The sequence below is a fragment of the Apis florea genome, unplaced genomic scaffold, assembly GCF_048593485.1.
Source record: "Apis florea isolate Af1SG1 unplaced genomic scaffold, ASM4859348v1 contig_3081_pilon, whole genome shotgun sequence".
In the NCBI taxonomy this organism is placed as follows: domain Eukaryota; kingdom Metazoa; phylum Arthropoda; class Insecta; order Hymenoptera; family Apidae; genus Apis; species Apis florea.
Genome location: NW_028256703.1, coordinates 3,143,665 through 3,155,667, shown reverse-complemented (window position 1 = coordinate 3,155,667; position 12,003 = coordinate 3,143,665). Strand labels below are relative to the sequence as shown.

Here is a 12,003-nt window from a genome sequence, read left to right as displayed (position 1 = left end):
ATGTACTTATACTGTGCGCAGCTGTTACTTTGGGGTAAGAGGAGTTAGGAAAGCGGGGATTTCAGGAACGTATGCAATTCTACAGTTCCATAAAAACAGGAAATTTAGAATAGTTTTTAATATTTTACATATAAATATCAAATTATAAAAAAATATATCAAAATAAGATAACATTTTTTATAAACTATTAGATTTCTAAAATCTTTTTTTATCAAGAATGGTGAAAAATAGAATTCTATTTTACTATTATTAATATTATTTTAAATTATTTGCATATATATTTATTAACACAATATAATGATATAATAATAAATGTATTATATTGACTTACTTGCATTTTGTCTTTTTTTATACTATTTCTTAAGTAAAATCTTCTCCAAATCAATCTTTTACTTTATGAAGCACATAACGAAAATGATCGTTTAAAACGATGGATGATTTTAAATCGCAAAATTTAAAAAGATAAATTTTGACAACCAATCGCGAGTTATTATGTAAAAGTAAATAACTTTATTGGTAGAAATCTGTTGTTTCGATATCCGATTATTCTAGATTTCGATTCTCGAAATCATATATAATCCACCAATCATAAAACACTTTATAAAGTTAAGTAATATTATGAAATCTCGTTAAACTTCATTGATATATTTTTTCAATTTAATAATTATCAAACATCTATAACATATTTTATTTTCTATAATTTCATTTAAAAATGAAAAATGAAATAAAAATCAAAAAGCTTTTAGCACCCTAAAAATGTCGTCCCTGAGAACGTTCTACAATTGATGGTGGGGGTAAAGAGGGGCTGGCTTGTACCGGCGGCGCTTGCAGTGACCGGTTGGTGTCTGTGAGTACCCGTGTGTCAAAAACGTGGGTACGGAAACGTAAGAATTAAGGTGGTGTATTTCGTCCAGAAAAACTTAAAGCGTTTAAACATTAGTGATTTATTCATTTTTGCTACGAAAAGAAATATCAAATTTATTTCTTTAATCGATTGCACGCGTTTATCTTAATTCTCTTGCCTTTCCTCTCTTCCCCTCAACTGTCTGTCCTTAACCATCGGGGACAGATTGGTGTGACAGCGATCGACTGACTACGATACTGCACGGGCAACCCTTGCGCTCTTTTTTTCCAAGGCTCACGCGGTTTTCCATGTCAACGACACGCGCGCTCCTACCAAGGCCAGCGTGCTACGCCCCGCACAGAGTAGCCTCCGTCGTCTTCATCGTCGTCGTCGCTGCTGCTGCCGCCGTCAAGCAATTGCTCCACGTAGTCGTGCTCGTCGTCGGCGATCTATTGTCTGCGTCGTGGTTAGATCTTTGTTCGACGTGGTCATCGTCCCGGTGGTTAGCTTTGAAGAAGACCGGCGAGCATCAAAGTTTGTGCACGGTTACTATCAGGGTGAAGAGAAGGAGACACGGCAGCGTCGCTCACGCCAACCTGAGATGAGCGACCATGGCTGCATACACTTGAATAATTTCAAAGCAGCCAAGGGTATCCAGCCGTACAAAGTGATACACTCCTATTTTGTGACCAGCACATCGACCGAAGCACGCGTAAGAAAGGTGTGACTATCTTTTTCTTACGTGATTCGTGGTCAAGGTTCTGTCTTTGTCTCTCTCTTTCTTTCATTTTCACTTCTGCTTTCTATATCATACTATTTTATTTATTTTTCATTTTCTATTATATAATCTTAGTTTACGTATTGTATTCGTTTAATTAATAATAAAATAAGCGATATGAAAAAATAAGAAATTGCCAAAAACTTTTGCAATTTCTTAAATCACGAAATCATTCTCTTTCTTTGTCGTTCGTAGTACTCGCGATCTTAAGTCATAGGCTATGCAAATTCTAGCCAGAATGACAACTATATCTGTAAATGCGCATATATGTATTGTTTACCTTATTTTAAAAGCAATGACTTTTATTTTTTCGCGTATTTAATTTTGTGCACAGATATGATATGTTAACAACGAATTTAATATTTTATTATTGTATTTATGTATATAATTTTTTTTTTATATTTTGTTTAATATAACAGTAGTATTTTTAAAATATTATAAAATTTAATGCTTATTTCATTAATCAATGTTTAAACAAAATCATATTTTTCCATTCTTCTTCTTCAAACATTCATATCATTTTTTGAGATATTTCTATGATGCGAAGTAGCTCGATTGAAAAACATTGTTTTTGTAAAATAATTTTTGAAAAAATGATATATTAGAAAAATTAAGTGAAAGAAGTTGCATAAATTTCGATAATAACAAATGTAAATGATATTTTTGATGATTTATTGATGATGATTTATCTGAATATTGTTATTTTCATGAACGATTGATTTATCTGTGAAAATGGATTTAAAAATGGCCGCCGTATACAATTACTCTGTCGGTATAAAGTTTTGCCAGATTTATAACTCATGTAAAGTAACGGTATTATAGATTTATGATTCTAGTACCGTTGGATCAGTAAATATTTGCATCTGGCTATGTATAATTTAATTATGATAATTTTTTATTATTTTTTATATAGAATAACGTACATGATAACTTTCTTGAACAATTCTTTTATCTAATCTGTTTGAACATTTTTGTTTTATACAATTTTTTATCTTTTTTATATGATGCAATAAATACATGATTTTTATATTTTTAGGCTGTTAGTTGTTTATGTCATACATGTAAGACATATAAAGATCGCCTACATTCTTGTCTTCATTGTATATTCTTTGGCTGCTATGTAAAAGGTCATATACAAGAACATGCAAAGACAAAAAAACATTTTTTAGGTAATTATTAATAAATTGTATGTTGTATAAATTCAACCAAGTAATATATTTAAAAAATATATATTTTTATAATATATATTTTATATTATAGCTGTTGATCTTTGTTATGGAAATATTTTGTGCTTCCAATGTGGAGATTATGTATATGATAGAGAGCTATTAGGAGTTGCTAAAGCACAATGGAGTGAGTCTGCAAAATCATTGAGTTTTGGAGAATTTTACAGAGCATGGGAACCAACACAAATAGAGGCAGAATTATTGAGAAAACATCCGCGCAGAAGACGTGTGGTCGAAAATTCTACCATAGGTAAGATATACAAAAATATATGTGAAATATAACTTATATTATGAATAAAAATTTAACATATGTTAATCTATACATTACATTTATAGGTTTAAGAGGACTTATAAATCTTGGTAGTACATGTTTCATGAACTGCATTGTACAGGCACTCATACACACGCCATTATTAAGAGATTATTTTCTTGCTGATCGTCATCACTGCCCACAGCCAACACGCTGCCTGGTCTGTGAAGTGTCTCATCTTTTTCAGGAATTTTATTCTGGTAGCAAAGCACCACTGACGCTTCACAAGCTTCTCCATTTGATCTGGACACATGCTAGACATTTAGCAGGTTACGAACAACAGGATGCTCATGAATTCTTTATTGCTACACTCGATGTTCTGCATAGGCATTGTGAAGCAGCACCAATCTTAATAAAAGATAATCCACATCACTGTAATTGTATCATTGATCAAATCTTTACTGGTGGACTTCAAAGTGATGTGGTTTGTCAAGCATGCAAGTATGATCAAAATGCATAATATAATATACTATGGTTTGTATTATAAAAGGTATTGATGTAATAATTTTTTAGCGGAGTATCTACGACGATAGATCCATTTTGGGATATATCTTTGGATTTGGGTCCAGCAGCTAGTGCATCAGGTTCCGATAGTTCTGGTCCTCCTACCTCGTTATTAGATTGTTTGGAAAGGTTCACGCGTGCAGAGCATTTGGGATCTAGCGCAAAAATAAAATGTAGTAATTGTCAGACGTATCAAGAAAGCACTAAGCAATTGACAATGAAGCAACTACCTATTGTGGCCAGCTTTCACTTAAAACGATTTGAGCACTCTAGTATACAGGATAAGAAGATTTCTACGTTCATATCGTTTCCAGAACAATTAGACATGACTCCATTTATGTCTCATAGACGAAATGGTAATAATAACAGTGCAATGATAGATGGACTACCAAAGAATGGAGAAGACATGGCATTTAGCGACAATAGATATTCTCTATTTGCGGTAATAAATCACGAAGGTTCTTTGGAGACTGGACACTATACTGCTTTTATACGGCAGCAAAGAGATCAATGGTTTAAATGTGATGATCATTTAATTACAAGAGCAAGATTAAAAGACGTCTTGACTAGCGAAGGGTGAGTTTATGGCATTGATCACAATGCCATCAGTATCATTACCAAGGATCCAGTGAAAAAACCTTTCCTTTTCAGGTATCTTCTTTTTTATCATAAACAAATTTTGGAGTATGGTCGAAATACCAAGGTGTAAAACGTTAGATTGTGTAATTAATTTATTTATCACGATGAATCATGGGTGATAGATTTAAGTTTTCTTTAGTATTTTAAAAAAGAGAACTTTGTAAACAGCTTCCCTTCTGGAAACTGTTTCATATATTTCATCCGACTCATGCGAATTCGCTTGTCGGTAAGCTATGCATAATTTATGCAAGAGGAAATAAGACTAAAGAAATGAAGACCTCAAAAATGGAATTTCAAACTTTCGTTTGAAATAATATCGTTATTAACCGGTTATATGGACAGAGACTTTCCGATAAATTAGAGAAGAGAATTTAATAAATGACTATATTATTATGCTTTGGTCGTATGATTAAAAACAAGAATAAATTAGAAACTAATCACTGTTTAAAAGAATAGTAAAGATCGACCGGATGTCGCTCTGTTAGCATAGATATTTGTCATGATGTTAAATGATACTTTTAATTATCGAAAAGTGAAAATGTAAAAGAATTGTCTTCGTTCTCTTATTTTTCATTTTTTGTTTTCACCGTTGTGTTTATTGCGTTTGACGAAATCTAGGCTGGCACATATGGTGATCGATTTCTCTATTCATGTCCTAAAGTAATATAAGTGTAATTTTAAGATTAGCTCAATTTTTTTAAATGACCGATCGCATTTTTGTATATCGCTGACTGTTATTATATTCCTGCCCTGACACTTGTATACATGAGACACCAAGGATGGATCACACGATTCAAAAGTACTTTAATTAATAAGTTCGATCTTTAGTAAAAAAAAAAAAAAAAACATTTTATTCACATGATTCGTCGTGTCAATCATCCTTTGGTGATTCAATTTTGTACAAACGAAATAACATATAACAAAAAGAGGGATAATAATATTATCCGTATACAAGGCGAATTATTTCGCGCGACTGTGTATAATAAAAAAACACTGTTTGACAAATTTCTTTTTCTGGTTGCCCATTTTTTTTTTTTTTTTTTTAAATAATAAAGTGAAGAAAACTTTAGAACTTAAAAAATTTCAAATGAAAAAATTAGAAAGGATTGTAAAGCTTTTAATAATATTATGTTAATTTTCTTTATGGCAATCTCTGCAAAAAGTGCCAAGTGTTTGTGTACACTTGTAGTTCGTAATTTGTGCTGTAATTCTCTATTTTGTGATGGGTTTTTATTATTGTGTTTATTAACGAAATTTTTCGTAATGTTCCAAAAATAAATTAGAACAATCTTTGAAAATACAATAATGTGTAAGAGAGAATGAGTTAAATATATATTTTGTATTGTGTCAATTGATTAATATTTTAATCAAAAATGATTCATTTATATGTACGTAATAAGAATATATAATCTTCTGTTGAATTGTCAAGATCACTAGAAGATTTCAATGTGTAATTACATATAAAGGCAACAAAAAGCTTAATTTTATTTAACAAAGTTCGGAAGAAATTTATCAATTTATCAAATAAGAAAAAACAAAAAATAGACGTCATAAAATTTCATCATTATATGCATTATAATAACTGCACTGGACGTCTATTCTTATCTATCACGACCAATAGTACCATATGTTTGAAAGTTCATATTACATGTGCAGTTGTAACATTTTGTATAAGGCTGAAGTAAATGTATACAAAAATAAAGTTATATTTCGTCGAGAAATTATTTTTAATTAATCCGCTTCTTTACATATTTCGATTAAAATTTCGCTATCGCCTATATCAAATATTGAACATGCAGATAAATTTATCATCTATCATGCAATTCTATCATGATTGCGAAATAATATATATTTATGTTATACGAATTGCAAGATTTATCTTTTATCATAAATCATTTATTGAATTAAAGTTAAAAAAGATTTTTTTAACAAATTTTATTTATATCATGGAAATAATTAAAATTCAAATTTAAATTTTGACCTGCGCATGTAAAATTAAAAAAAATGTGTAAAAATATGCGCAAGAAAAAAATAAAAGAATTCAGAGAATAACAGAGAATCAAAAAATATTTGTTAAAATCTCCTTAAGTCAAAATGTTAATTAAAATCTAATATTATAGTCTCTTCAATTAACGTTGTAGTAATGGAGGAAAGATGGACGCCTTGACGTTTGGCTCTCACAGGTAAACGGCCGATCGGTTCACATAAATTTTCAGAAAACTTTCAATTGAGTAAGTGTCGCATCACAGAACTTTATTCTTTCTTTTGTAGGCTAGTTCACTTAGATCTCAAGGGTGCCCCACCGCGAGTCTGTTATTTTGAAAAGGTCTGTTACTAGAATAAACAATCGTATTGTTTACATTCTGTATCTCTTTCTAATAACAGTGTCATTAAATGACAATTGCTATGACACTTCCTCATAGCATGTCAATTGTTATCGATATTGGTTTTTTCATACGATCAATATTTTTTCATTTATGATAAACATTTGCATCCTAAAATATTGCTATGTGCACCTTACAATTTTAGTGTTTGTATATATGTGTATGTGTGTGTGTATATATATATATATATATATGTATATTATGTATATAATTGTTTTATGTGATTTTTTATTGAACATATTTTTATTTGATTTTTTTCATAAAAAATTAGATAATAATAAAAATTTAATTAATATTGCAGTTATTTCCATTATTAAGGACATGGGGTGCCACTGGACTTCTGCTAGAATGGGAAGACACATTCCCATACAATCGAGAACTTTCTCATATAGGAAGCAATGGATTGAGCAGTTTAATCAGTGGATATACAGTTCAAGAAGCCAGACATATCCTACAAATTGCAGGAGATTGTGGTTTAGCTGTTGTTCCTTTAGTACAAACATTTGGTCATATGGAGGTATTTTATACTACACAGTATAATATTATAACAATATTATAATTTATAAAAAATTAGAAATTAATATTAAAATGATTACAGTTTGTTTTAAAACATGATGAATGGAGGTCCTTAAGAGAAGTGGAGCACTTTCCAAGCTCAATTTGTCCATCTAATCCAAGAACATTGTCTTTGGTAAAGTCCTTGATTCGACAAATAGTTAGTTTTCATCCAGACATACAATATTTGCACATAGGTGCAGATGAAGTCTGGCATTTAGGTCTTTGCTCAGTTTGTATAAAACGTGCTGCCTCTAGCAAATATGGGAAACCATCTCTGTACCTGGAACATGTTTTGGCTATTGCACAATATGTACAAGAAACATATCCCTATTTAAAGATTATTATATGGGATGATATGTTAAGATCAATAGATTTACAGGTTTTGAACGGTATCTCGATAATTTATTCATATTATTCCATGTCACATATTGTTTCATAAAAATATTTCCTACAACTTTCAGATCATTATATTGGAAAATATGTGGAACCTATGATCTGGCACTATAATCCTAGAGATAATTTTGCTCTACCTCATGGTAAGATTCTTACTGATAAATGTAAATATTTTATCATTATAAAATTACATAGAAATATTTCTGTTAGATTTATGGGATAAATATACTGCAGTTTTTCCTCATATTTGGGCAGCTACTGCATTTAAAGGTGCTACTGGATCTTCTCAACATGTACCAATCATAAGACATCATATAAGTAATCATGAGAAATGGTTAGAAGAATTGAGTATACATGTAAATAAAGTTCGTGAATTTCGAGGAACAGTCTTTACAGGATGGTCAAGGTATCTTTCTTCTAAATTTATGATTAAAGAAATAATTTTATTTTATTTTAAAAAATTTTCTGTTTTAGATATGATCATTATGCAACATTATGTGAATTATTACCTACCGCAATACCATCATTGGCGTTATGCTTGAAAGTTTGGCTTCATGGTTATTCTGAACAAATTCATAATCAAGTGGCAAAATGTTTAGGATATATGGATCATCCTTTGCATATAACACCACAACCTAGACCTGCACCAATACCTAGTAACTTACTTTTTCCTGGATGGCCAGTTGCAGTAGGAGTAGAATGGTTTTTAAATTTTAGAACTAAATTTCATAATATTGTTTCTAGTGAACAGTAAGTTATAAATAAAGAAAAATGATTCTGATATTTCACTTCTGATATTGTATTTACTGTTTAAAATCATTTTCTTTACAGAATATCTACGTGGATGAATCCATGGCAAGTCGCAAATAATTATACAAATCCTATGCAATTAGAAAATTTAGTACCCGCTTTTACAGAGTAAGTTGATTTATTTTTACATTAATATAGATAACAATTATATAAAATCAAAAATATCTTTTACAGATTACTATTAGAATTATCTTCCTTAGAAGGATATTTAAGATTTCAAATGGAAACTATTTTCTTTCCATCAATGATTGATGAATGGATAGGTACAAATATTCAGCCCATGAAAGGGAAACTTATGGAATTAAAACAAACTACAGAAAATCAAATTAAGTTAAATAGTCGAGTTTAGTATTTGAAATAAGTATTTTGCAGAATTTCTGCTTTAGATCTCAATGACCAACTTGAATACAGGTGACGAGTATGAAACGATAGGCTGATGAACAAAGTACGAAAATATTTAGTAAATTGTAAAATTTTATCTTATAAGTAGATGTAGCGAAGTAAAAATAGATATTAAAAAGTGATATCCGTACGATATCACAGAATATAATGTACAGAATATAATTTTATAAGAGAAGGAATGGTTATTTTAATACTTGGCTTAGGGAGGAATGAACTTGTGACAATGATTTTGTCACTGAGCTTTGTCATTTTGTGAGCTGTTCTGTGATATTTGGCTATGAAAGGATTATTGTAATGTAATTAAGCATTGTAACCATATTTTTTGGTTATTGTGCTTACCACATATGCTTCTAATTATCTGCGTTTCTTATGTGCAAATATTTTTTGTACTCGATTTAGAAATATTTCTGAAAATTTTTCAAGAATTACATTGATCAGCTATAAAAAGATTTTATGCAATACTTAATATATTTCATGGAATCTTTTTTATTATTAAAGTTCTAAATAAGTCTTGTTTTGGAGCATATATCGATCTAATATATCTATGAAGCATAATATTAGATTGAACATAGATGAAATATAATTAGAACTAAAATTAATTAATAATAATGAATTCGAATAAATACTTATATGTATGTACGTAATAACTATACAACATGTGATTTTGTTTTGTACGATTTGAATTACTTCTAAAATAATTTCGATACGAAGCAGAAAAAAATATTTTATATTTATTTTTCACCTTTTTCAATAATCCATGGCTACTGTGTATTTGTACCCAAATCAAAAACAAAAACGGCGAGCAATTAAAAGGCAAAAATCTGTTAAAAAAATGACTTTTCTTAATTTCAAATAATATCTTTGGCTAAGCAAATAAAATAATATAGCAAATACAAAAGAACATGCCAAAAATTAGTGAGTATAATGAAAAAGAAACTATGAAATTAGACGAATGTTTCAAAGAAACATTAGCACGTGTTAGACCTTTTGTCTTAGCATTAACATCTATTGAAAGTGCAGAATTATGCAAAATTTGGCTTAATAAATTAAATTCTGTTACTTCGCAACGTCGCCTAAGAAACGAATATCTTACAGAATTATTTAGGCAATTGAAGATGGGACATATTGGAGGAATATTTAGTAGACCTCCACCTAATGGATTCCTTTTACCATTACCTAAGTCGTATCATATGGTACCTATATTAGACTTTATGAAATTTATTGTAATTAAAGAATAATCAATGTGTAATACAGGTTTGCATTAGTTCATCTGTAAGTAATTTATCAGATTATACCATGACATCTCATCATAGTTGTTTAAAGTCAACGCATCAGCGAAATAAAACATTATTAAAACATCGTATGATGGATATAAATATGAATCAAAAATGTTTACACGCTATGAATCTTTCACCGACTATTCAAGTTCATAATCAAAGTATAGTAAAAAAAAATGTCGACTAAAAATTTTTGAGCGGCATATTGATGCACTGAGTACCGTTATTGCAGAATTACAGACTCAAAATGAATATTTAAGGAGAGAATTGTCAGAATATCCAGAAAATCGTAACAGAAACACGAATGATTATTTATCTTCAAGTCTCAGTCAATTAACTACTGATGTTATTAATTTAAAAGCTAAGTTAGTATGCAATTAAATATAATAATAATAAAACAGTAAATTTTAAATATTTCTAAATTGTTAAAGGCTGAAAGAGATGCAAAAGTTGAAAAATTCTGTGGATCAAAGTTATAAAGATGCTATTCGAGAATATCATTTAACAGTAATGGAACAATTTACTGAATTAAAACAACAGTTACACGAAGCTCGATTAAAAAATGAAGCATTAGATCATAGTGTAGCTGTAATAGCTAAAAAATTGGAACAAATCAACCATGGTAAGGTAAGAAGTAGAAACTTTGTTTATATAAAATGAAAATCATAAAATATATTTTAAAGAATGAGCAAAGTACAGAAATGGAAGAACAATGGATAGATAAAATAATGACAATATGTGAGCAGTTTGATTCATTTACAAAAGAGAAACACAAAGAATTACAATTAAAAGATTTACTTGAAAAAAAAGACATAGAATTATCAGAAAAAGATACACAAAGAAAAGAAGAAATTGAATTATTGTCTAAGAAAATACATGATTTAGAAATGAAATTGGAAATGAAGATTAAAGATGTATTTTTTCTATAAATAATAAAATATTTTAATATAATTGATTTAAACATCTTGTTAAATATATATTGTATTCTTCTCAGGAAGATAAATTACAGGCAATTGTAATTGAGCAATATACAATGATGAAGGAAGAATTAAACAAAATGAGAACTGAAATGGATTATGAAACTCAAAAAAAAAATCAAGATTTAATGTCTCAAGTTTTTGCTTTAAAGAAAGCTATTTCAAAACTCGAAAAATCAAAAGAGAAACTTGAGAATGATTATGAAAAAAAATTATCATATATAATTAAGGTATAAATTAAACAAGATATTAAAATATTATAAATTAATTCTATTTTATCTATAATATTATAGAACAAAGATATGGAAATAAAAACATTACATTTACAACTGCAAAAACAAAAGAATGAATTATGTACATCTCTGAATATAAAAAAACAAAATGAAATGGATAATATTGTTTCTACATTAGAAAAACAGTACAAAACATTGTTAACAGAAACAGAAACAATTTCTGAAAATAAAACTCAGGAATATCTCATGGTATTGTATCATAAATTTTATTTAAAATAAAATAACACTATAAGAGTATGGAATTAACATAAATTAAAAATTTTAGAAAATAGCTATTCTTGAAGATCAAATATTAAATATGAAGAAATTTAACTCGAGTTTATAGAATAGTGAATCGCGTAGTTTATAGTACATTACAATTATACCAATTGTACATTATGTTTCTTCTTAATAAAAGATATAAAAATATGTATTACAAGCATATTTCAAACGATTCTGATATTTAAGTATTTCTAGTAATTAACAATAGATGGTGCTAGATATTTATTTATGATGTTTGAACACAAGATGGTGTTAGATGTTCATATTGCTATGACAATATATTGTCAACTAAAACTTTTCTAAGCTGTCAAGTGATAGAATTTCTTTTTTAATTAAAATTTATAATA

The 12,003-nt window shown here is 28.9% G+C and overlaps 3 protein-coding genes across 6 annotated transcripts; all 3 read left to right on the top strand.

Moving 5' to 3' along the window:
• Window positions 1-131: 131 nt before the first annotated feature.
• not (ubiquitin carboxyl-terminal hydrolase nonstop) lies at window positions 132-6,022 on the top strand. Of its 2 annotated transcripts, none has more exons than XM_031917363.2 (6): window positions 132-1,565; window positions 2,659-2,791; window positions 2,883-3,098; window positions 3,185-3,599; window positions 3,672-4,238; window positions 4,314-6,022. In XM_031917363.2, exons 1-6 carry the CDS (start codon window positions 1,446-1,448, stop codon window positions 4,369-4,371), a joined length of 1,509 nt encoding a protein of 502 aa, XP_031773223.2. In that variant the 5' UTR covers window positions 132-1,445; the 3' UTR covers window positions 4,372-6,022. The 2 variants fall into 2 exon arrangements, with proteins under 2 accessions (XP_031773223.2, XP_086765365.1); XM_086909239.1 differs by lacking the exon at window positions 132-1,565 and adding an exon at window positions 2,228-2,435.
• A 339-nt stretch (window positions 6,023-6,361) lies between these two features.
• LOC100864880 (hexosaminidase D) lies at window positions 6,362-9,000 on the top strand. Its single transcript, XM_003694979.4, has 9 exons — window positions 6,362-6,484; window positions 6,573-6,627; window positions 6,987-7,202; window positions 7,284-7,632; window positions 7,705-7,779; window positions 7,847-8,042; window positions 8,111-8,386; window positions 8,468-8,554; window positions 8,621-9,000. The coding sequence occupies exons 1-9, from the start codon at window positions 6,456-6,458 to the stop codon at window positions 8,793-8,795; spliced, it is 1,458 nt and encodes a 485-aa protein (XP_003695027.1). The 5' UTR covers window positions 6,362-6,455; the 3' UTR covers window positions 8,796-9,000.
• Window positions 9,001-9,633: 633 nt separating this feature from the next.
• LOC100871344 (uncharacterized) lies at window positions 9,634-11,818 on the top strand. Of its 3 annotated transcripts, none has more exons than XM_086909242.1 (8): window positions 9,634-10,028; window positions 10,103-10,286; window positions 10,358-10,490; window positions 10,557-10,752; window positions 10,809-11,039; window positions 11,120-11,332; window positions 11,396-11,584; window positions 11,661-11,818. In XM_086909242.1, exons 2-8 carry the CDS (start codon window positions 10,145-10,147, stop codon window positions 11,718-11,720), a joined length of 1,164 nt encoding a protein of 387 aa, XP_086765368.1. In that variant the 5' UTR covers window positions 9,634-10,028; window positions 10,103-10,144; the 3' UTR covers window positions 11,721-11,818. The 3 variants fall into 3 exon arrangements, with proteins under 3 accessions (XP_086765368.1, XP_086765366.1, XP_086765367.1); XM_086909240.1 differs by having other exon boundaries at window positions 9,653-10,041; XM_086909241.1 differs by lacking the exon at window positions 10,809-11,039 and having other exon boundaries at window positions 9,653-10,041.
• Window positions 11,819-12,003: the final 185 nt, after the last annotated feature.